This window comes from Saccostrea echinata, unplaced genomic scaffold (assembly GCF_033153115.1).
Source record: "Saccostrea echinata isolate AGI-Se365-2 ecotype Australia unplaced genomic scaffold, CSIRO_AGI_Sech_v1 ptg000007l, whole genome shotgun sequence".
Lineage (NCBI taxonomy): Eukaryota > Metazoa > Mollusca > Bivalvia > Ostreida > Ostreidae > Saccostrea > Saccostrea echinata.
This window is the reverse complement of record NW_026889756.1, coordinates 2,935,971-2,961,464: the sequence shown is the minus strand read 5'-3', so window position 1 is coordinate 2,961,464 and position 25,494 is coordinate 2,935,971. Positions and strand designations below refer to the sequence as shown.

Below are 25,494 nucleotides of genomic sequence, written 5' to 3'. Positions count from 1 at the left end.
TAAATGACCTAACATTGATTTATTTTTTTCTTTGTTTTGACCATAGAGGACTTATATGCATATAACTGTCTAATGTGTGACAAGAACTTTCAAACCAAGATTTGATAATTGAACTCAGATAATCTACCATCTGGGCTCTACGAACTGAGCAATCTGGCCACCAGTGATCAAACCTGCCTGACCCCTATTATTTTTATGTTGGCTCTGAGTCATGAATATTGTCCAGCAATTAAGTCATTATTTTACTCTGTATCATACTTGTGATAAACAGGTGCTTTCTCCTGAGTCACTGCATCTAACATACAGTCAAACTTAGTTATCTCAAACTACATGGGGCCAAGAAAAACTTCGAGATATCTATGGGACTTCAAATTTTAAATAACTTCAACTGTGGCAGTCAGATGGGTTTGATCTCTGGTGGCCAGATAGCTCAGTTGGTAGAGGACTTGACTGCAGATTCAGGGGGTGTGGGATTGAATCCTGGTCTGATCTGCTGCATTCTTCTCTCCCATTACATTTGGTACCATGCCATGCCCTGGAAGTGACAGGTGAAAGACCTGCCAGGGAAAAACCTAGGTTTTTGTCTATGGGAACCAAAGACCTTTAAGGAGGGAGGAATGTGGCAGTCAGATGGGTGCAATTGCCGGTGGCTAGATAGCTCACTTGGTAGAGCACCTGATGCAAGATTCAAGGGGCCCAGATTCGAATCCCGGTATGGTCTGCTGCATTTCTCTCCTCTACCATTACACAATATATCCATGGACATTGGTATTCAAAATATTTTAAATTAGTGTTTGAGATACTGAGGTTCAACTGTTTAGAACAAATGCATCCATCAATGAAAGTGTTTAACAAAGAAAAGTTTACATTTACACTGGATGCATGCTTGATTTGTATGGCTCTATTTATAGACTAAATGCTGTCCATTACTACAGCCTCTCAAGGGTAAAATGTTTGCTATGTGCAGCATCTAAATCTTTCTTGGAATGGAACTTAAAATGTTTTGTTTGTATTTCATATGATAAGCTATAAATACCGGTACTGTGCTGAACTAGAATTAAGGATTTAGGTTGTACTGTTTGCTGTTGAATTATGCATCAAATGGAGCATCAAGCTTAGAACCAACCTGACTCACTTACATAGGCAAGCAAGATGCAGTCATATGCAGCTAGCGTCAAAAACATATGTTGGAAAAATCTGCTGCAATTCCTGAGGTGTGTATATTTGTACAACATTGGTTTGGATATCTAAGTGATGATAGACTTGTGCAAAAACATTAGCATGATTAATATTACCTTCAAGTACTTGGGTCCTTGTTAGAAATATGTATAACCTATTGATATATATGTAAAAACTCCTTTTTACAAATCAATACTAGGTATTATTAATACATATTTATAAACCAGACCCAAGTCTTAACACTCAAAAATTTCTTAAAACATAATTGCATACGTGTATTTCAGTGCTATATTTCTGTATCAATCGCATATTGTTGATTTTATTGAATGTGGGCGTGTCCTATGAATTGATAAACAAACGCACGTGTTAATGTCACTGTAAACATCCGGGTATTTACGGAATGTTGTTTAGGATACAGTAATGGCGGCCGGGGACGACTCGGAGATTCCTGGTAAGTCTAAACATGTCCAGCAGCCGATAAACGGAGCTTGTGGTGCCACCAGGGATGTTAGAGAAGAATCTGATAACATAGAACGACATCAATATGCGATAAATCCCACGCACTTTGACACAATATTGTTATAAAGGCGTGGAATGCGAATTTACAAGTTAGAGATAGGGAGGGGGGATGGGCAAACCGCGGTAAATTGGCACCATTCAAAACATTTGTTCTTTCGAAATTTGCAAAGTGAGATCAAGTCCTAAATGAGGTGTTCATCTAGTATGCCGTCCACACCGGACCGAAATCTCTTTTTTTCTGTATTACTCGGGAGTTGGAGTGCACTTCAGAGGGGAGGGGGGGGGGGGGGTCGTGTACAAAAGGGTAATCTATTTAGAATTATTTTTCGTGTTGACCTACAAAAAAATTACAACAATAAATAATATTTAAATAAAATAATATTTTAAGCATTTAATCCTTCAAGCTTTCATGTATGGCAGTCATGATTACAAAGTAATTTTCTATCAGGAGCAAGAGCATAAACAAAATACAGTTGAACTTTAGTATCTCGAACATCGATGTCTCGAATACTATAGATATGTTAAAGTGATAAATTTTTCATTATAATTTTTAATCTCAATATCTAGAACCCTCAGATGTCTCAAAGATTTTTCTTGGTCTCATCGACTTTGAGGCAATTAAGTTCGACTGAACTGTCTATAAATACTGAGCACTGTCCCTGTTGAAGAGATTTTGATACCTTAGTTCCATAAAAGGTTATCTAGTAATAGACAGTCTTGTCTATTCTATGCATCACACTTGGCTTGTATTAAATGCACAACCAAATAAGCTGAAGTAGCTTTAGCAAGCAAAATATTTACTACTCCATAATGAGTTCCAGTTTTTCATGAAGGTGACTCTTGTTTAATTTTTAAAAATCTGAAATTGCCTTTGGTGTTTGACGTTTGTCATGAGTTAAGGGAGTGCTTTTTAAAGTCATTTTTCAAATTTCTTATGCTGATGAGAGAGTAAGGTACTTATCTCAATATACAAGGATAAACCATATAAACATTTCTGTTGTAAACATTTACTTATGTTAAACAAAACCATTGGGACCTATGATATGTTTAAGATAATTTTTTTTATGTGTTACTGGTCATTTAATGTTATTATTTTCATGATGAACAGAGTCTGGAGCTGTCTTCACATTTGGGAAGAGTCGATTTGCAGACAACTTACCAAACAAGTTCTGGGTGAGAGGTGATAAAGTGAAGTCTGTAGCATGTGGGGATGAACATACGGCACTAATTGCAGGTAAAATATGTCTCTTAGCCTCCATAATTAATAAGCTCAGTGAGTAATGCTGATTGTGTGTGACAACAATACAAATGCTCCTCATAATGAACTGAGAATATTATTTGTTGTCAAACACATTCACCATTAGGGTTATAAACATCTCTTAAGCTATGGAAAGATTTAAAGTTGACATGTTTGAAATGAAAGAAAATTGTGTACTTTTATTTTCAATTGAAATTTACGATTTCATTGTAAATTTTGTTAGGTCTTTTTTCACATGTTTATTTACTTATACTGATATGACATTTACTAGAATGGGTAAATAAGAAAAGGCATCCATTTTTTAAAAGAAAAATCTGCAGGAATTTAACTTCTAGATGAAATATTAAAAAGAAGAATTGAACAGTTGCTAAATTATTAGTTAATGATTACCACTGAGAAAAATGATCCCTGGTTTGTTTTCAGAGAGTGGACGGGTTTTCACATTTGGGGTTAATGACTGGGGTCAGCTCGGCATTGATTCCGTCAAAGTCTCCACAAAGCCAGTCTGTGTGAAAAGTAAGTTTTATTCAGTGTGTCTCTAACCTAATTAGTCCTCTTCGTGCTTAGAACACATAAGGCCTGCACTGAGGACCGCCATCTCTGTCTGTCAGCTGACATTCTGTGAATCACTTTTTATTCTCGAGAACTTTCTTTTCAGGTAATCAGCAAGACTGTCTGCTTGCGGAAATTTTATTCTTGCTTATATTTTTATTAGACAGTATAAGTTATATACAACAAAAACCAGAATTCATGAAAATTTTGTCTCGCTAGTAAATACCAAATACCCTTCTTGCGAAAATAAGTTGTCAGGAAAATTTGGCAATCTACAGTAAGCTGCACCATGCCCCAAGTCCATCCCTTGTCTCTCCTTCATCTCAATGATATTCCCCATCATTTTAACTCTTACCCTATCACATGATTTAATATTTTTTACAAATACAACAGTATTATTGAAAGTTGACTGTTGAAGACTTCAAAAGTACCTGTACAATTTTATAAGTACACTGTATTTAGTATAAAACCACTACAGTATATCATATTTTCTGTTTACAGAGCTTAAACCAGAGAAAGCTACAGTGGTGGCCTGTGGGAGAATTCACACCTTAGTAGCAACAGGTTTGTTATTGTGAAAGTACTGTAGTATAGATTTATCTTTGTGTACATTAATAGATTGAAGCACTAACTCGAGGACTTTTCATAGTTATCCATATCTCGCCCATTCAGTAAAATGCTTGTTGCTCGATCAATGTGATTAGTAATTGTCTTACTTCATATTTGTTGGAATGTAATTAAAAACAGATACTTCGGGAATAACTGTCCTATCATTTGTTATTTGTGACCATAAATGCTGATTTTACAGTTGCAAACTGAGTTACCTGCAATGTGTAAGCGGATGTGGCAAAACAGATGATTGCAACTGTTAAACCAGCATTAATGGTTTCAAGTAACAAATGAGAAGATAGTTATTCCCAATTAAGTGCAATTTTTTTGCATTTTGTTTGATGTTTACCTCTTATTTTGTTGAGTTTTATGATAAAAAAATACATCATGAAGTGCAGTGATTGGGAAGGGCTTGCGCCATGCGCCATAGTCGCATTGAAGTGAAAATTGGCACATTAAATCGATCATTTGTAGCGCCAAGGTGCGCATTCAAATTTTAGCGATGTTAGTTGGAAATATATTGCGTACGACTTTCTTGTTTGTTTTACTTTCATTTTAAATGCAGTCATTTTAACACAACAAATCTCATTGGTTAAAATGAGACAAAAACTGCTTCCTGTTACATGAAGCACTTTAATTAGGACAACAAAGGTACATTAACTCAGTCATTTCCAATGTTTAATTGATATTTTGATGTTATTGATCCAAAATACAAGAAAATTATATTGTTGCGGGTTCCTTTAAATGTGCTTCACTGCATACGTGAAAAATAAAATTTGGTTAATGAAGAAACGTGTTTTTTTTCATATTTGATGTTCGTTTGTCATTTTGTTTTTTTTCTTAAAATGACCCATCAGAATATATAGATGGCCCATTCATTTTCAAAATGGCCCATTAAAAACTTTGACAGTTGCGCTATAGTCCCATTGACCTTGATGACCTTCCCAATCACTGGAAGCGTTACGTTTTGAATTATCCTATTGTAGCATTACAATCAAAAGCTTTCACTCTCATTCATGCTCGTTTAACTGCCTAAAACACCAGTGCATGGGCCAATCAAAATGACAAAACACACATTAGAATTTATATTTGTTTGAATGTAATTTAAAACAGATAAATGTAAACTGCAATGAGTCCACATACATGTATTTATGTTAGAGCTCAGAATTTTTTTTTGACAAAGACTGTGTTTATTCCAGAGTCTGGGAGTCTGTTTACGTTTGGTGCTAATGGCGACGGACAGCTGGGGGTAGAGGATATACCAAGTAGTAACTCCCCAATCAAAGTCGATTGCGAGCCCCGGCAATACAAGGCGCTAGCCGCAGGGGCAGACCACTCTGTGGCTCTCACAGGTTTGTATTAAGGGCAGACAACTGCTGTACTTAAAGTTTAGAGCAAGCTGCTTTTACAATTTCAGCATCATTTGTTTAATGTCATTTTTCAGTGGGTTTGTACATGTAGTTTGTTATATAAAGTACTGATGGATTAACCACTTCTTTATATGTATCAGTAAGCTGTAGCATTGATTGTTTGCTTTCCAGGGTTTGATACAGTCTTGGGTCTACGTTAATGCAGATTTTTAGATAGGGAGATAGAATGTTATAATGTTGAGGTGATTATGTGTTTTCACTGTACCTTGGTGTTTTCTTTGTGTAACGTGTAGTGCCTTAATACAAGAATGTTAAATGTTACTATGCTTTATATATTTACTTTAAATGATGGAGACCTCTTCATTCAGGGGGAGGAGAATTATGTTGAGTGATTACATATTGTTTGTTTTAGATGATGGAGACCTTAATATTTGGGGAGGAGAATTATGTTGAGTGATTACATATTGTTTGTTTTAGATGATGGAGACCTGTATATTTGGGGAGGAGAATTATGTTGAGTGATTACATATTGTTTGTTTTAGATGATGGAGGCATGTATATTTGGGGAGGAGAATTATGTTGAGTGATTACATATTGTTTGTTTTAGATGATGGAGACCTGTATATTTGGGGAGGAGAATTATGTTGAGTGAATACATATTGTTTGTTTTAGATGATGGAGACCTGTATATTTGGGGAGGAGAATTATCTTAATGATATGTTTATTGTGTGTTTTATTTTAGAGGATGGAAACCTCTATGTTTTGGAGGAGAATTATCTTAATGATATTAATGATATGTTTATTGTGTGTTTTATTTTAGAGGATGGAAACCTCTATGTTTCGGAGGAGAGTTATCATAATGATATGTTTATTGTGTGTTTTATTTTAGAGGAAGGAGACCTGTATGTTTGGGGAGGGGGCAGCGAGGGACAACTTGGTCTGGGGGACACAGAGGACTATTCCAAACCCACGTTACTAAAGACAGACAATAAAGTGACCAGTGTAGCCTGTGGCTACTACCACACAGCCATTGTCACAGGTGAGATAGAAACACGGCCATTGTCACAGGTGAGATAGAAGCACGGCCATTGTCACAGGTGAGATAGAAACATGGCCATTGTCACAGGTGAGATAGAAACACAGCCATTGTCACAGGTGAGATAGAAACACAGCCATTGTCACAGGTGAGAAACAAAACGGATATCTCTACTTCCATGATTTAAGTATGCAGTAAAATTTATATTAGTTTATATTTGTTAGTACTTGATTTTCTTGGTAATTAAGATTTACTTAATTATAATGATAAAGGCTTGTCTAGGGCTGTCTCAGTGAAAATTGTTGTGAGTTCAGTAGATGATAAAAACAGAAGTAAATTTTATTTAGGAATAAAAAAAAACAATGTTTTCTTTGTTTTCTATTGCTGTTTTTTCTGATTGGTAGAATTTCTCAGACAGGTTATACTGACTTTCAAACTGGTGAAAGTTTCTGTCATAGATAATACATTACATTGTAGACAATGGTGAAGTTTTTACTTTTGGAGAGAGCGATGGAGGGAAGCTTGGACTCGGGGATGAATATGAGAAAGCTCACAAACCTCGAAAAGTGGACATCCCAGAAAAAGCCAAGTCTGTGGCATGTGGGGGGTCACATACAGTAGTATTGACAGGTAATTAAACATCCCGGAAAAAAAACAAGTCTGAAGCATATGAGGGGGGGGGGGGGGGGGGGTCACATACAGTTTATCCACTAACAAGAATTAAAATTAACTTCTAAGGAATGTTAAGTCTGTCTGTTGAGGGAAATGAAGTGATTTGGTCACACACAGCAGTACATAATCATATGGTACTTTTTTTTTGGATATAAATTCAATGTCTGGTGAGTGATGGGTTGGCCAGGGTCACACATTATTGTTAAAGGTGAGTACAATTTCAGGAGGGGTGGGTTGAATGTTGGGGGGGGGGGATTGGAGATCTGAGGGATAGGTTGGCCAGGGTCACACATTGTAGTTAAAGGTGAGTATAATTTTATGAGGGGTGGGGTGAATGGAGTGGATAGAAATCATCCGCAGTCTTACTGTTAGAGGTCACAAGTTACATGCTGGCAGGTTAGAACAATAAAATATAACAGAGTTTTACTTGTAAACTATATGTAAAGATCTCCTCTGGTAAAATGTATGTGTAACCTACATATATCAATATTTATGAGGATCATGGTATACATATAGTTTACCCATGTAATTCACAAAAATTAAACTTTCACAGAGTAATGATTCTTTTTTTGATTCACTATGAGTTCTATTTAATGTTTAGTAATATCTTTCAGAGTGTGGCAAGGTGTACACTTTTGGAGAGGGCGGTAATGGACAATTAGGTCACGGAACCAGAATATTTACGTATCCTTCACCTCTCTGTCACAAATTCAAGTTTAAGGTCACCCAAATAGCTGCTGGAGAAAACCACACAGCCTTAGTATCAGGTACCATGACGATAATGTGGTGATTTTTATGATTATGAGAAAACCGTTATGTATATTGTTTGGTGAATAAACAGAGTGAAATAAGACAAAGTGGAGAAATTTTTTCATCATAGATGGTGATTTTATTGACAGCTTCTTGAAACATGAAGATTATATATTTTTTATAAGAGATTAAAATGAAGATAAAGATAGAGCTCATGACATAAAATGTTTGAACTTGTACCTATTATAAATGTGATAATTGTGTTCTGTGATGATAAGATTTGGTTTATTATCGCAGAGAAGGGACAGTTGTACACGTTTGGTGATGGTCGCCATGGAAAACTTGGCCTGAGTCAAGACAGCTACTCAAACCAATACTTCCCATGTAAATCAGAGCGCTTCAGCAAGTTTATAGTCACCCAGGTATACAACAAATACAAGAAAGAAACAGGGAAACACGATATATAGCTAAACCTCAATAATTCTAACAGGAGAGATTGCTGAACATCTTATTGTACAAGATATAAAAATTGAGACTTGAATTATTAAAGAGAGTTTGGACTGCCAAGTCACTCCAATATATCCCTGTTGTTTAAATTATGTAAGTTGACCAATCCCTGGTGTTTTAATTAGCTAAGCTGACCAATCCCTATTACATGTATTTCAGATCAGGGTTGTCCCTAAGAATTAAAATAGAAGGGGACATTAAAAAAGTAGAAAGGGTCTGGGGTTTCTTCCTTACACGTTTGTTACAGGGGAATGAGGGGGAATACCAGAGTAACCGGGGAATTATGTTACTATAGGTGGGGAAATTCCCCCGCCCCCGGGTCTTTGGGCAACCCTGGAAGATGAATATATTGTGCCTAAGTACTTGTGTAGTCAAATTAATCAAATAAATCAATGAATTATTTAAATTAATGAGGGGTAAAGTGAGAACTAAAATTTAAGGTTTTTCCAAAGGCTTGCATTCATTGACTGGTTTTTGACCATTCAGAGATGTATGAAAAATATTGACACGAGTAATCTATTTATAGGTGTCCTGTGGAGGTTGTCACATGATCGTGACGGCACATAGGCGTCTTCAGAATGGTGACATAAACAGTGAGTCATCGGAAGAGGAAGATGAGAATGAGAATTTGAACAAAACCAACCTCAATCAGTCGATCAAGGCCGATGGTTCTGTGGACCTGGGAGGGAGCTTCGGGGCAAGGGACCGACGGCGCCAGGAGTCCATTAAACGGGTAAAACATTCCTGTCTCTGTGTTCTTTGTTTTCTTGATTATGTATGGGTTTTTTTCAAGATCACCTTAGTCACAAATTTTTGAACAGTTTTAACTTGTTGTCTGAATTTACTGAACCAATTTCAAGCAATTTTGGGTTTTATATACCAAGTTCTCAGATTTCCCAAAAAAAATGAATTGTTGATTTTTCTGTATTATTTTTCATTGCAGGCACCATCATTAAACCGAACTCTGCCAGCACTCACTAATAACGCAAAAAATGTCAGCTCTCTAAGCGAGACCCACCCCCCAAAGCCTTCACCCCTGGCAAAACGACCACTACCACAGGCAGCTAAACCAGGTCTGACTGTTTACAGAATTAGATAAGAATTTGACCAAAGAAGGTGTTGCTAGTGTCTGTGATAACTAACAGTTTATATTTAATTATTTTATTCATCATTATTCATTTTACCAAAGAATGGGAATATGAGATTTAAGAAGTTAATTAAAATTCAGAGAAAACCTTTAACGAATTACTGGTATGAATGGCATACATGTATGTTATATTTATTTAGAATTATAAATAAAAGTTTATAAGGTATAAGGTTTATAAATTACAAGCACAATCTTTAAAGAAATCATTATACAATTAATTACCCCTTATGAGGTCAACATGGTGAAATAAGGAATTGAGATTTGGCCCACGAGGTGACCTGACCTGACCGAGGCTGCTAGGCGGCTGAGGTCAGGTCAGGTCAGCAAGTGGGCCAGGTCTCGGATCTTTATTTCACCATGTTGAACTCATAAGGGGTAATGAATTGTTTTATTATACCGATATAAGTTAAGGCAATTTTTGTAGGCTTAATTACTAAAATTATCAATTTTATATTAGACCTACAAACTGTTATTATCAGTGTTCCATCAGGATTTGCTAGTGAAGTTGTTTACTTTTTGCCTGCAAGTATTGTAAGTTTTTGCACCTCCGATTTATTTAAACACTGTGATTTTCAGTAACATGCATTTTTATAAATTCACAAATACCATTCCGAGTACAATGACAATCTGGTGCAGACTTTACTGTACAAGAGAGCTGAGTTTGACATTGTAACGAAAGTTTCAATGAAAACGATAAATGTTATGACGCATCTAAAGGCCAATCATGTTCCATATCCTAAAAATACTATACATATTTTCATAACGGCATTTTTTGTAATGTGCAATCATTACTGTATGCATATTTTTTTAAATTTGAATGGAATTTGGATTAACAGGTCATTTTTAGTGGTCATTATTTTTATTGACTGGTCATTATACCCCACGTGCAATGATTCTTAGGTCATTATTGCTGTAAACGGTACTTTTTGGAGTCATTATTGAGTTTAAAAGCCTTCTAACAAGCCAATCAAATCTGAGTATTCTTAATAGAAGTATAATAAACTCAAGATTTTTTTGGCTGGTGGTGTGTAAGGTTGCAATTACAATGTTACAAATGGCATTGTTGCTTATGTAATGTTTTATGCCAGTTTTGTTTCATGTAGATAATTGATAAGAGATCCCAGTAGTTCTCTATAGAGACCATTTCTTGATTTCTTATGTTGGTATTTATTGTTCTTCTACAGAAGTCAAGAAGCCAGAATCTGAGGAAGAATCAGAGGAATCGGAGGAAAGCGAGGAGGAGGAGGAAGAGGCAGATGCTGCAAAGCTCAACCATGTACAGAAGTCAGAGGTAGGTTAGAGGTCAAAAGTCAGGAGGTCATGTACAAAAGTCAGAGGTAGGTCAGGAGTCCAAAGTCAGGAGGTCATGTACAGAAGTCACTGGTAGGTCAGGGGTCAAAAGTCAGGAGGACATGTACAGAAGTCAGAGGTAGGTTAGGGGTCATAAGTCAAGAGTTCATGTAAAGAAGTCAGAGGTAGGTCAGGGGTCAAAAGTCAGGAGGTCAAGTATGGAAGTCAGGGGTCAAAAGTCAGGAGGTCATGTACAAAAGTCAGAAGAAGGTCAGGAGTCAAAAGTCAAGAGGTCATGTAAAGAAGTCAGAGGTAGGTCAGGGATCAAAAGTCATGAGGTCATGTAAAGAAGTCAGAGGTAGGTCAGGGATCAATAGTCAGGAGGTCATGTAAAGAAGTCGGAGGTTAGTCAGGGGTCAAATGCCAGTCAGGGGTTACAGATAAACAGGGAGGTCATGGTGTTCAAGATTTTCTTGAAGAGTAGTGGCCACAAATAAGTCAGGGTTCTCAAAATAGCAGGGTCAGGGATCACAAAATAACAGGGTCAGGGATCACAAAATAACAGGGTCAGGGATCAGACTCACAAAGGATCAGAAAGATTGTATAGTAGATTACGCAGCTATGTTAAGGCTTCCTGAAGCTTTAAAATGCGCTCAAAACATAATATGTCATTGCGAGGTCGGTTTTGGTTTTAATTTATAAGTATTGAACTTTAGTACTTCCAATTTATATAAAGGGTTTCCTCGGCTATATATTAGCATATTTGTTATGAAATCACATGACTTGGTTGATCATGTGACGGTCATTTATAATTTTTTGAAGTGTTTCATATAAATCGCTTCGGCGCAGGTGATTAACACAATAATTATTAACATTTTGTTATATAAATGAACTCATCGTATCCTTGTGTATCCGAAATGTGCTTGGGAAAAGTATTACTTGGGTACAAAATATTTCCTGAGAAATTCAACTTACCTACAAATTTGAGGGTATTTTCCACACAATATCGTAATCTGTATTAAAACAAAGCCAACACACATTTTTCCCAAGCAAGATTCAGTTAGAGAACAACCTCTTCTTACAGATTTCCACAAAAATTCTCAGATTAATCCTCATTAATCACCTGCGCCAGACTCTTTTATACGCACAAAATAAATTCTACCTCCAACCACGGGTATAAAACAGAGTACATTTCAAAAGTATATTTTTCATAAGCATTTTGAACATAATGAATTTCAATCAAGGGTAGCTAAGCGGTGTATTTTTAAAATATTCGGACATATAAGACTTAAAAAACCTTTAACGACCCATGAATTTTGCAATTGCTATCTAGCATTTTACATGCAGTTTGAAATAAAGTGTAAAGTTCATGACACTCTCCCCGTCATAACACCTCAAGTTTGCAGTGACCTGACGTCATTTTCCATTATGACGTCATATTTTGGTAGTTCAGAGATGTGAAGGCACAGAGTGCACTGTCATATTCTACGGGAAGCCTTAACCTACCTGCGTAGGGGACACTTGTAAATTTGGAGACAATTGCATTAGGTATTGTTGGGAATTATGAAGGGCATGGCCAGGTCATAGAAAGTGTACAGATAAGAGACAAGTCAAGTAATTTATAATGGAGAATAATCTGAGTGGAAAGAATGACAGTGTGTTACAAGTATAAGTTTATAGCTGTAGAAATCTTCAAACATATTCAGATGTATTAGGCTATCACTGAAACTATGCAAATGTTTTTTCTTTGGTAATTTAGACTGAAAGTGAAAGTAAACCAGTTCCAAAGCCAAGGCCATTACCACGGAAACATGGAGAGGTAAATATAATGAATAATGTACAGGGCTCGCTTTAGCATGAAAAGTTTGGAATGTATGAGGCTAGATTTGATAGACAGCATGCATGTTAAATCATACATTTAATTAGAGGACATGTGTATAGTTTAGAGAGATCATTCAGTACCATCAGAGTAGACAAAAATTCATTGATTTAGAGCCAGTTGATGCTGAAAGTTTAAACACAGAGAGGGGTTTGTTTGTTTAAAGAAATATTTACTCCTTTCTTTAATATACATATATGTACATTTGATATGAAGTTTAGAATTTAGTGCTGTTCCATGTTCAATATAATTATGTTATCAGAATGATCGTTATGAAAAAAAATTTCAATAAACATTCTCAGACAAAATGTATCCTTTGGGTAAATTAATGGGCAATTTGAAAAGCAAAATAGTCAAATTATACAATTTGTCTAAGATGCATACCATCAACAAAACACTGATACATGTAAATACCATATACAAAATCAAAGGAAAAGAGTATAGAACTGAATGTTAGGATATATATTACCCCATCTAAAATGTATTTAAAGAAACATGTGAATGAAATAGTAAAACTTGAAAGCAAGTACAATTAAAGAGAATAAGGTTTTTCAACTAAAACCTTAAGTTTAAATTTTAAGAAATGATGTTTTACTAATTACTGTTGTCTGGTTCTGAAGGATTCTAGTAGATGGACAGTTAGACTGTTCCTCTTCTGTTAAAAGTAGAAACATAGAAGCTAGTAACATTTTATAGGACGAGGAGGAAGAAACAAAGTCTGTAGACTCAGAGAAAGACAAAGAAGAAGAAAAACCAGAAACAAAGTCCACTGAAGAGAAGAAAGAGGAAGAGGTCAAGAAGGGGTCAGAGGAGACTGAGGAGGTCAAGAAGGGGTCAGAGGAAAGTGAAGAGGAGAGTGAGGAAGAAGACAAGAAGCCAGAGATTAGCCAATCAGAAACACCAGCAACTGAAACTAACCAATCAGAATCCCCTGCAGTTGATGCCAACCAATCAGCAATAGAGACTAAAGAATCTGTTAGTTCATTGGTAGATTTTCACCTCATAAGTGTGTGTGTGTGGTTCTTAGTAGTCTGCCTGTTTTCTACCTTTCACTTGATGGAGTCTTCTGTTCTTTACATTAATTAGTTTTCTATACCTGTAATTTTCTCACAATTATTAATCAGTTTCAATAGCAGTATTTTCACTTCTGATCTCCTTGATATTGGTGTGGTTTTTTCACTGTCTCTTAACCACTGACACTTTGCTTTGGTTGATGAAATGTTGATTAGACTACTAAGTCTAGCATATTTATTAATACTGACAGTAGTTAACAATTAGTACTGTACAGTAATTTTAGTTTCTTGATGAACAGTCAATCCACTGGAAATGTTGAATAGATTTTCTACTAGATACTTCTTATACATATTTATATTTTATTTTTAGTTCAAATTTTGCACTTTATAATTAGGTGTATAGTGTAAGTTAGAAAATTCTGGTATATTCTTTGTGTTATAGTCCACTTGTATTGAACTTAAAGTCACTTATCAAATGTTTTCTGTGATATAAATCAATGCTTAGAGTAGATCAATGAAATGAAAAGAACTTCAGTCTGTAATTCTAAGTGATAAGGTATATGTTGACGTGGACTCTTGACTAAATTGCACCTCAGTGAAATCACAGTCAATATTCTTGTAGAACATTTACTCTTCATATCTCATTGTGTTTTGTGTTGTTAATATATCACTTGACACCGCAGTAGACTGTAGAGCAATCTGTATTAAATGTTAAGAAAGCCAATCTGTATTTAAACTTCATCAGAAATCACTATCATTTGACACCATTGCATAATTTTGTGAAACAATATTCTAACAGACTTTTTGAAATAATGATCAATGAAGGGACTCATTGAAGAATCTTAAAATGTATTGGCTTGAAGAATTCTTAAAAGTTAACACAAAATATTTTCTGAATTTAAATATGTAAAATTTAAAATTTTCTGAAATGATTCTGAAAACAGAGGGCAAATCATGCATTTTTTTTTTTTATAAACAATCACTTGTTCTAAAAAGTTACATGCACACTACTAACTGCTTTTATTTGGACAATGATATTAATTTTGGTTTTTAGAAGTATGGTCATTTAATTTGTTTATAACTTAATTGTTTTGATAGAGTAAGGTGATTAGATATGTGTCTGAGAATTTTAGTGAATACAGATTATTTTGATAATCAAACAAAAAGTTTATTATAGCATCATTCGGAATGATTTGGAAGAAAAACATTTATCAGCACATAGCATAACTTCTCTTTTTTTAAAAAAGTTGAAGTGAATTAATTGCTGTATATATTAAATGAAGATTTTTAATGTTCAATTATTCACAGGTTATATCAATTAAATCAATATATATAGTGAATTATTTTCTTCGGATGTTTACTTCACAGAAAAAAGAGGAAGAAGAAAGTGAAGAGGAGGAGGAAGAAGAAGAACCTGCCAAAGAAACCACAAAGACTTCCTCCAGGGTAAGTCAGCCAATCAAAAGTCTGAACATCCCAAGTCAGCCAATCAGAAGTCTGGAAAGAAAACCATGTCAGCCAATCAGAATTCTGAATATCCCTAGTCAACCAATCAAAAGTCTGTACCTTCCAGTCAAAAGTCTTGAAAGTAAACCAAGATGGGCAATCAGAAATTTGAATACCCCAAGTCGGCCAATCAGAACTCTGGAAGAAAAAAATGCTGTCTGCCAATCAGAAATCTGAATACTTAAAGTCAGCTAATCAGAAATCTGAATACCCCAAGTCAGCCAATCAGAAGTCTGATAACCCCAAGTCAAACAATCAGAAATCTGGACAAAAAAAAAAATGCAGTCTGGCAATCAGAAGTCTGGTTACCCCAAGTCAGACAATTACAAGTCGGGGAAGAGAAAAAAGACAGCCAATTAAAAATCTCAAAACCCAAGTTAAAAAATTAGAAATCTTAATATCATTCAGTCAATCAAAGATTAATATGATAACTGCTTGGTTGGTCAACCAATTTCAGGTCATCTAGTAGTCTGTTTAATGTGGAATTTTCTCTGTCACTCAGTCTAAATAAATTTTGTCAAGTAATTTAAAAAATGTTATCCCCTCAACCAAAGTTGAAATACTCCAATTGATCAATAAACAGTGATCCAAGACTGAAGTTAATGTGAAAATAAAAAATAAGAAGTCTGTATATTTGACTTGAAACCAGATCTTAATTATCTTAATGCCACTCTTACCATAATGCTAGTCATACTTGTCCTTTCAATTGTGAAATAAAAAGAAAACATGTTAATTAAATGCCTGATTACTTTAAGGCTATGCCTGAACCTCCTGTCCCAAAACCCCGAGCAGCAAAGACAACAGAGAGTGAAGAGGAGGAAGAAGAAGAGGAAGAGAAAGGAAAGAAGAAGGACAAAGAGAAGAAGAAAGACAAGAAGAAAGGTAAATGCTATTCATCACACTCAGTTTATGGGCTCTCATTTTATATTCATTGTGTCTCAGTGTTTCATGTTAACAAGGAAAAAGTTTAATTAAATTCATATACATGTACCTTAAGAGTCATTGTCAGATTAGGATGAAAGCAGCATTTTGTTGGATCTGTCTCTATTTGTAAATTGTTTACTTTTCATTAATATGTACTAAAGTTAAAAGATGAATGGGATAGAACTTGTTTTATTAATAGATATACCACATTAGTGCCTTATGAAGATTTTTGCAATAATAATTAAATCTGCCATTATATGTTTATATCCTTCTTTACTGTGTTCTAAATAAGGAAATAAATGTTTTCTTCAGTGTTTATTGGATAGGATTAATGTAATTTAAGCCACATTAATATGTTGCAGATAAAGAAATGTTAATTTCTTTAATAGGCAAGAAGGAATTAAAAGTGTTTGGTAAAGTGTCCACAGGACTGTCAGATGAGGAGGAGGAGGAGGAAGAAGACGAAGAAAAAGAAGAAGAGGAACCAGAGGAGGAGGAGGAGAAGGAGGAGGACACAAAGAAGAAAGACAAGAAGAAAGACAAGAAGAAGGATAAGAAGGTAGGATAAGAAGGTAGGATAAGAAGAAGGATAAGAAGGTAGGATAAGAAGGTAGGATAAGAAGGTAGGATAAGAAGAAGGATAAGAGGGTAGGATAAGAAGAAGGATAAGAGGGTAGGATAAGAAGAAGGATAAGAGGGTAGGATAAGAAGAAGGATAAGAGGGTAGGATAAGAAGAAGGATAAGAGGGTAGGATAAGAAGAAGGATAAGAAGGTAGGATAATGGGGGTAAAATGTAGAAGTAGGAGAGGATCACTAATTTTCATGGGGTTTTTATTTTCATTGTTTTCAAGGTATGAAGATACCCATGAATTAATGTCCACCACGAAATGTGATTTTCAATATACATCTATTTCGACTCAATAATTCTTAATCCATGAAATCAAATCCCCACGAAGCAATATTATTTCCTCAAGCCATGAAAATCTGACTCAATGAAAATATGTGATTTAACATGTATAAGTAGAAGAGGATTATAGGTAAGGGAATACAGTTAGAAAGGTTTGATAGTGAGGAGCTGAGTTTATGGCAAGACAGCACAAAATACATACATTGAATATACTGTAGCATTATTATATCTATTGCCCTTCATTTGTGTTTGTGTATAGGACAAGAAAAAAGACAAGAAAGATAAGAAAAAGGGAAAGAAGAAGAAAGGAGAGGAAGATGAGGAGGAAGATGACAAAGAAGAAGACGACGAAGAAGAAGAGGATTCTAAAGGGAAGAAAAAAGACAAAAAGAAAGGTAAAGCTAATGGTAATAAAATCTGCTTTCTGATCGATTTGACAGACTGGGTTACCACAAGATGCAGGTCATAGTTTTATTTAGTTTGAACCACCTTGAGTAAGCCACAGTTTTATAACACACACAAGAAAATGAAGGAGAGCTCGAATAAGATAAGCCTGCTGCTATATCCCAGTCAGATGTTTTATATACAGTCCCTGAAACGTTCTACTTTCCCATTTTTCCGTTCGCTCACCGTTCGTTCACCGTTCGTTCAGCGTGCGTTCACCGTTCGTTCACCGTTCGCTCTCCGTTCACTGTTTTGCGTTCACCGTTCACCGTGCGCTCGCGTTCACCGTTCACAAAGCGTTCAGCGTTCGCTCTTCGTTCCGTTCACTTTGCGTTCACCTTGCGTTCACCGTTCACCTATCGTTCAGTTTTCATTGTCATTCGGAACTCCGAAGTGAAAGGACTTATCTTTTTGTAGTTAAGGAGTTACAGGTTTTTTTAATTTATTAACTAACATATCGTATTTGAAGAATAATTATTTCATGAGGAAAAATATCTACGATGTATATTTTTATTATTCTAACTTAGCTGTTAGGTTATTTATTAAATTACTCTGGAAAATAAATGTTGTTACAAACACATTCTGTACCTATGTAGAACGATGCTGAAATATTAAATTTAACTAAGGGCAATGTGCAAATACTTCAAGCACTGCAACATTTTGTTGTTTTGTTAAAGACGACAAATCGTTAATGGAGATATAATTATTCAAGTCAAATAATTACGCAGCAAAATTACGAAAATATTTATTTCTAATACGTTTTTTTTCAATTACTACAGAAAATATAATAGAACTAGTTCTGAGAGTTACACATAGTACTGCGGATATCCTGTCAATTTATTATCTTTAGAACGAATTAAATTGATAGTGTGGTTAAAGGAAATATTTATTTAAAATGTAATGCACTACAGAATTTCTCTACTGTAATATGTAAAGTCTATAGTTATAGAGAAAAAAAATCTTTCTTCACCGTAACTTTATATGTTTGCCATTCGATATGATTAATACCCCCCCCCCCCTTTCCCCCTAAATCGGTGACTTAGTCAGTACCGTATTTTCAGAATATTTTAATTAACATTAAAAAAAAAAAAGCTACGGTCTTTTTTAGAACAAAAATTTCAGTCTCAAAACAAACATGCATCTTAAAAAAGTCACAAAACAATAGTAGATCAAAATGTACACGTGTCGGCGGTGGTATTTGAAATTGGCAGAGAGTATGTTTCACATTCAAGTGTTAATGCCCAATGTATTTACTAATTTATTATTCAAATGTTGGAATCAAATCTAGAAATGATAATAATAAATGTTATAACTTGTTGGAAATACTCGCACTTCGTCTTCGATGTGACGAAACTTTCACACCTGCACACCTGCACAGTGTCGAATGATTTTGATTGACAGGACAAGCACGTGGAGTTCGTGTGAACTTGAAGCAGGAAAATAAAAACGAGTATGACTGTCAAACAAATGGATATGATTTGTTGATAAAAAAAAAAAGTTACTTTCACTGTCTGATATATTTAGAAAAAAAATTTCAGAGGTTTTGTTTGATATAGGTACAAACATTTGGTGAAGCCTGAAAGGAGGGGGGGGGGCTAAAACTGAATATTACTCACTCTCTCTCTCTTTCATTTGTCTGTTTAATAAAAACTATAACACCATATTACTTAACTATCAAGTTCTGAAAATTGAATGTATAACAATAATATGAATATGTATCTTTGTATCATCTTGTCCGAGTATAATCACGGCCATCTAGAGATACATGTAGACGTCTGCTCAATAAATCATAATGAAAAATAGAAATGACACATAATATATTATTGTATTAAAAGTTTAAAATATGAGCGTATAAATGTAATTTTTTTTTTTTTTCATAACTTTACACGAAATCGCCTTGACACGGAGATATTTATATATGAATATAAGTTACAACGGCTTTAATTCATTCTATAAATCATAAGTTTTCTCTGATTTGTTATCAAATAAGAATAAACATTTTATTTTCCAAATAAAAACAATATCTTTTATACTTCAGCGTTCGGCAGCAATTGCAATGTTTTAATGCGATAAAAATCGTGTGATTAAAAACTTACCGGTAATGTGCATGCACCGTCTTTCTTAGGACAATTTTGGAGAATTCATTTTATTGACTTATTTATTCATTCATTCATTTGTTTACTTATTTATTATTTGGTTTTTTTTTGGTGTGTTTTTTTATTGGCACCTGACATTATAATACAATAAAATAGTTTCAATGCAAGGAAAAGATCAGAGGCATTCCGAATATATCGTTCATCTTGCGTTCACCGTTCGTTCACCGTTCACTTTGCGTTCGCGTTTGCGCTCCGTTCGCGTTCTGCGTTCGCTCACCGTTCACCGTTCACACATCGTTCACCAAGTTGCGTTCAGCGTTCACACATCGTTCACTCACCGTTCGCTCTGCGTTCGTTCAGCGTTCGTTCACCGTTCGTTCAGCGTTCGCTCACCGTTCAAGTGGGAAAGTAGAACGTTTCAGGGACTGTACATGTATATGCAATGAATTATATTTATCAATGAAATTTTATTATATGTACATATGTATACATTTTAATTTTTAAAGAAAAATATTACATGATATCCCATTGTTCTTTCTCTGAATATATCCGTGTGTCAGTGCAGTCAATAAAAAAAAGTTAATGACTCAACCACAATAGCTATATGAAGTCAGTAAGCAGCGTGAATATTTTACAGACAAAAAAGACAAAGATAAGAAGAAAGATAAAAAGAAGGATAAAAAAGACAAGAAGAAGAAAAAGAAAGGTGAAGAGGAGGAGGAGGAGGAAAAGGAAGAGGTAGACAAGGAGGAAGAGGAGGAAGGGAGGAAGAGTGAAGAAGAAGAAGAAGAGGTAATGACAAATATTGACTGTAGTTACAAAGCCACGTGATTATTTTAAATAACACTCCAACCCCCCAACCACCCAACTAGTAAACAAAAATATTCACAATAATTGTAAACCTTTTGATTACAGAAAGAAGATGAGAAGAAAGATGAAGAGAAAGAAGAAAAGAGTGAAGAAGAAAAGAAAGAGAAAGAACCAGCCAGTAAACCCCCAGAAAAGAAGGTACAAGAGACAGCTAGAGGTTGTGGCTTAACTGATTAGAAGTTAAATCTATTATTTTTGCTAGGAACACTGGTTGTTGAGTTTTACAAAAATAAATTTCATAATTAATGCCATTTTCAATGTCAATAACATTTAATTAAGCTAGTTATTTCACTGCTGGTGTTAAATTATTTTGATTTTTTTTTTTTCAGTCAAGAACTTGTACGATATTATGACGAAAAAGTATGCAGTCTTTTATGAAAGCATTGCAAAGGGGAAGAACTCTTCTGTAGAAAGCTGAACCCGAGCTGCGATACAGACAATAGAAGACGGGAAATGATGTAACTGACTCTACATGGAACGAAACTAACAGGGTGACAGACAACAAAACTTAGCTCTTCTGGAGTTGTATTATTTAGATTATTTATTTGGCCTTTGTTATTAACTTTCCTTTCTATTTAAACATTTAGTTCTAAATCTACAAAAGTTAAGCCATTAGTCTTTAGAAAAGTCCAGCTCTGTTTAACTCATCTGGGATGCATCAAAATTTCTTAGGCACGGAAAATTTAGAATTATTTAGGCAGAATTTCATAGATAGGAATGAATTACATGTATAATCATTCTTTATACCTCAAACATGGAAGTGTGATTTGAAATTAATGACCTTGTACTAAATTATTGCTGTGATTTTTTTAAATTAATGATAATTATGTAATAATTAATTTCAACATTGACTGTATAGTTACTATATATAATCACCATAGAACACAGTGACCTGGAATTTATTGACAGTTTATGGTTTACACAGTTTTTCTTTGGAATCTCTTGTGAAGTGCCCTGTTGCATTCACATAATTCCGTCCAATGATTTCTTACATTAAATTTAACCTTTATCATACTATATAATACTTATATATTGTTATTGTAGTGTGCTCTATAAAACAATTTTTAAAATATTAGGATCTTTGAATCCTGTAGAAATTTTAAGATAGATTCATAATCCTTGTACCAATGATGCATTTTTTAAAATGAATACCAGTATTCATCTAATATCAGATTTGTGACACCATTTCGTAACTGAAGAAAACATGGAATTTAACCTGCATGTTTTTGATGATCATCTGTACTTTCAACCAATGAAATCAGGGATAACAAACAATGTTTTGGTATGTAAGTCAGATATGATGAAACATCAGCACAAAATTAGTTTGGACAAGATTTTGTATTTTTTAAATAAGATTCAAAATTTTTCAATATTCAAGAAAGGAATAATGCCAGGATCAATACTGACACACAATGACAAGCATGACAAGGGTTAAATACATAAGTATAATGAACTTTTGCACTTGTGTAAAAAAAAAAAAAAAACTTTGTATGTGATTGGTTGTATAATGAAGAATTGGTTGATTATTTGAGTGCTCTGTTTTTGGTGCCTCATAGACATATATACATGTTTATTTTATTTATCAATGCCTCGTATCTGCAGATGGTTGTATAACAAATGGCCTCCACACATAAAATTGATTTCGTTTAATTTATACATTTGTCATGTACATATTATTGATTGTGTTATGTACTCCTGCAAATTAGATTTTAAATGATTGAGAAAAAAGTGAACGATGATATTAATTCTACCAGGCTGTTCATTAATTTTCATGCTTGATATACATACATATTGATCATACAACACCAAAGACATATTTGTCAAAGCAAGTGCCCTTACCGTCAAGAAAAATATTTTTAAAAAATATGGGAAATGGTAGATACAGATGTATCCTAATATCAAAATATATAATTGCTGGAGGGTATGATTATTTTTTTTCAGTTTATTATGGTGTTTGTGTTTGTTAAGCCTTAAAAAATGACATATAACAATGAATTCCTGAGAATCAGATGATAATTGATAAGTGTCTTTTACTCTTTCTAAATGCTTGGTTAATGAAAAAAAAAAGCTGATGATCAGGAACATAAAAATCTTCCCAATTTTTTCCTAATAAAGGGGGAAAATTTTGGAGGCCTTGAAAGACAGTTGCAGGGGGGGGGGGGGGGGGGGAGATCAAACATAACAGCTGAACAGATATGGATCACATCATATTGCTTGTGTTTGGGCATATCTGAGTACATGTGTACTTATATCTGATTAAGATATTGTGATGTAGGCTATATAGTATTTATATATATGTGATACTGGAAAATGAGAGCTAGAGTTTGTAAAAGTGAAATAGTGACATAAGGATGTAAAATTCAATTAGAAAGATATTAAATAAAAGAACATTTCATGTGAGAGAGAGAGAGAGAGGAAGAGAGAAAGGAGGAACAACTTGGCATCATTGCAGCTGAAAGTAGATTTTAATTTTTATAACCAATTTTCATTACAAATAGACAAAATACTAGTATTCAGATTTGAACATTTTTCTATGAGAGCTGATGTAGAGTTGTTAGGATTATGTATAAATTTGGAACTGTTGCAGATTTCAACAATATCTATTAAAATGATTTATATATAATACAACATGTCTTGTCACTTTGAGAAAAGATGTGAATGATGATATAAAACCAATTCAAGCCCGGTGTGGCCAACTGTAGACAAAAGATGTAGTAGCCATGGGTACTTTTGTAATGGGTAATTGTAGTCAGCTGTAGACACTGGACTTTTTTCTAGAGAGTATCTATGTGGAAGGTAATGGTAGTCAGCTGTAGACACTGGACTTTGTTCTAGTGAGTATCTATGTGATGGGTAATGGTAGTCAGCTGTAGACACTGGACTTTGTTCTAGTTAGTATCTATGTGGTGGGCAATTGTAGTCAGCTATAGATACTGGACTTTGTTCTATAGTTAGTATCTATGTGGTGGGTAATAGTAGTCAGCTGTAGACACTGGACTTTGTTCTATAGTGAGTATCTATGTGATGGGTAATGGTAGTCAGTTGTAGACACTGGACTTTGTTCTAGTGAGTATCTATATGGTGGATAATGTCAGTCAGTTGTAGACACTGGACTTTGTTAAAGTATCTATGTGGTGGGTAATGGTAGTCAAATATAGACAATGGACTTTTTTCTTTAGTGAATATCTATGTGATGGGTAATGGTAGTCAGCTGTAGACACCTGACTTTGTTCTAGTTAGTATCTATGTGGTGGGCAATTGTAGTCAGCTATAGATACTGGACTTTGTTCTATAGTTAGTATCTATGTGGTGGGTAATGGTAGTCAGCTGTAGACACTGGACTTTGTTCTAGTGAGTATCTATGTGATGGGTAATAGTAGTCAGCTGTAGACACTGGACTTTGTTCTATAGTGAGTATCTATGTGATGGGTAATGGTAGTCAGTTGTAGACACTGGACTTTGTTCTAGTGAGTATCTGTATGGTGGATAATGTCAGTCAGTTGTAGACACTGGACTTTGTTCAAGTATCTATGTGATGGGTAATGGTAGTCAGATATAGACACTGGACTTTGTTCTAGTTAGTATCTATGTGGTGGGTAATGGTAGTCAGCTGTAGACACTGGACTTTGTTTTAGTTAGTATCTATGTGGTGGGTAATGGTAGTCAGCTGTAGACACTGGACTTTGTTCTAGTGAGTATCTGTGTGGTGGGTAATGGTAGTCAGCTGTAGACACGAACTATTTTCTAGTTAGTATCTATATGATAGGTAATGGTAGTCAGCTGTAGACAATAGACCTATTTTCTAGTGAGTATCTATGTGGTGGGTATATGTGGTGTTTAATGGTAGTCAGTTGTAGACACTGGACTTTGTTCAAGTATCTATGTGATGGGTTATGGTAGTCAGCTGTAGACACTGTACTTTGTTCTAGTTAGTATCTATGTGGTAGGTAATGGTAGTCAGCTGTAGACACTGGACCTTTTCTCTAGTTAGTATCTATGTGGTGGGTAATTATAGTCAGCTTTAGACACTGGACTTTGTTTTAGTTAGTATCTATGTGGTGGGTAATGGTAGTCAGTTGTAGACACTGGACTTTGTTCAAGTATCTATGTGATGGGTAATGGTAGTCAGCTATTGATACTGAACTTTGTATATAGTGAGTATCTATGTGGTGGGTAATGGTAGTCAGCTGTAGACACTGGACTTTGTTCTAGTTAGTATCTTTGTGATGGGTAATTGTAGTCAGCTATACACACTGGACTTTGTTCTAGTTAGTATCTTTGTGATGGGTAATTGTAGTCAGCTATACACACTGGACTTTGTTCTAGTTAGTATCTTTGTGATGGGTAATTGTAGTCAGCTATACACACTGGACTTTGTTCTAGTTAGTATCTATGTGGTGGGTAATGGTAGTCAGCTCTATAGACACTAGACCTATTTTCTAGTTAGTATCTCTGTTATGTTTAATGGTAGTCAGCTATAGACACTGGACCTATTTTCTAGTAAGTATCTCCGTTATGGTTAATGGTAGTCAGCTGTAGACACTGGACCTATTTTCTAGTTAGTATCTCTGTTATGGTTAATGGTAGTCAGCTGTAGACACTGGACTGTATATGAATGGTTATGTTGTGAATGAGCTGGCTGTTCACAGAATCATCCTTATCTTAAACTTAACTTTTCTCCATACAAATGTGTTTCTTGTTTTAGGCTCGTTCGCTATTCAAAGCTCAATAATTATATATTATGAAAAATCAAAACAATTCTATCTATATATAAAGAAATGAAAGAAGTGTTAATTATTTATATATAAAGAATCAAAATAACTCTTTCTATAGATGTATATGGAGATTCACAACAACTTTATATCTACATGTATAGAGAATTAGAACAAATCTATAAATAAAGAATCATATCAACTCTATCTACATATAGAGAATCAAAACATCTCTATCAATATATAGATAATC

At 34.7% G+C, this 25,494-nt stretch overlaps 2 protein-coding genes across 2 annotated transcripts; both read left to right on the top strand.

The window, feature by feature from the left end:
- Positions 1-1,575: 1,575 nt before the first annotated feature.
- On the top strand, positions 1,576-16,779 carry LOC133180726 (X-linked retinitis pigmentosa GTPase regulator-like). Its single transcript, XM_061315195.1, has 17 exons — positions 1,576-1,630; positions 2,807-2,932; positions 3,380-3,472; positions 4,010-4,072; positions 5,317-5,469; positions 6,377-6,526; positions 7,001-7,153; positions 7,810-7,962; positions 8,243-8,367; positions 8,979-9,185; positions 9,396-9,525; positions 10,784-10,890; positions 12,649-12,708; positions 13,465-13,743; positions 15,150-15,227; positions 16,043-16,169; positions 16,601-16,779. The coding sequence occupies exons 1-17, from the start codon at positions 1,600-1,602 to the stop codon at positions 16,777-16,779; spliced, it is 2,214 nt and encodes a 737-aa protein (XP_061171179.1). The 5' UTR covers positions 1,576-1,599.
- Positions 16,780-16,992: 213 nt separating this feature from the next.
- LOC133180634 (cilia- and flagella-associated protein 251-like) lies at positions 16,993-20,490 on the top strand. Its single transcript, XM_061315105.1, has 3 exons — positions 16,993-16,998; positions 17,379-17,514; positions 20,297-20,490. Exons 1-3 carry the CDS (start codon positions 16,993-16,995, stop codon positions 20,488-20,490), a joined length of 336 nt encoding a protein of 111 aa, XP_061171089.1.
- The last annotated feature ends 5,004 nt before the right edge of the window (positions 20,491-25,494 follow it).

Coding starts and splice junctions, on each gene's coding strand:
- LOC133180634 (XM_061315105.1), top strand. Junction 17,515..20,296: donor GAAAAAAGACAAAAAGAAAG/GTAAAGCTAATG, acceptor AATATTTTACAG/ACAAAAAAGACAAAGATAAG.
- LOC133180726 (XM_061315195.1), top strand. CDS start 1,600: ATGGCGGCCGGGGACGACTCGGAGATTCCTG. Junction 6,527..7,000: donor CCACACAGCCATTGTCACAG/GTGAGATAGAAA, acceptor ATTACATTGTAG/ACAATGGTGAAGTTTTTACT. Junction 9,186..9,395: donor GCCAGGAGTCCATTAAACGG/GTAAAACATTCC, acceptor TTTTCATTGCAG/GCACCATCATTAAACCGAAC.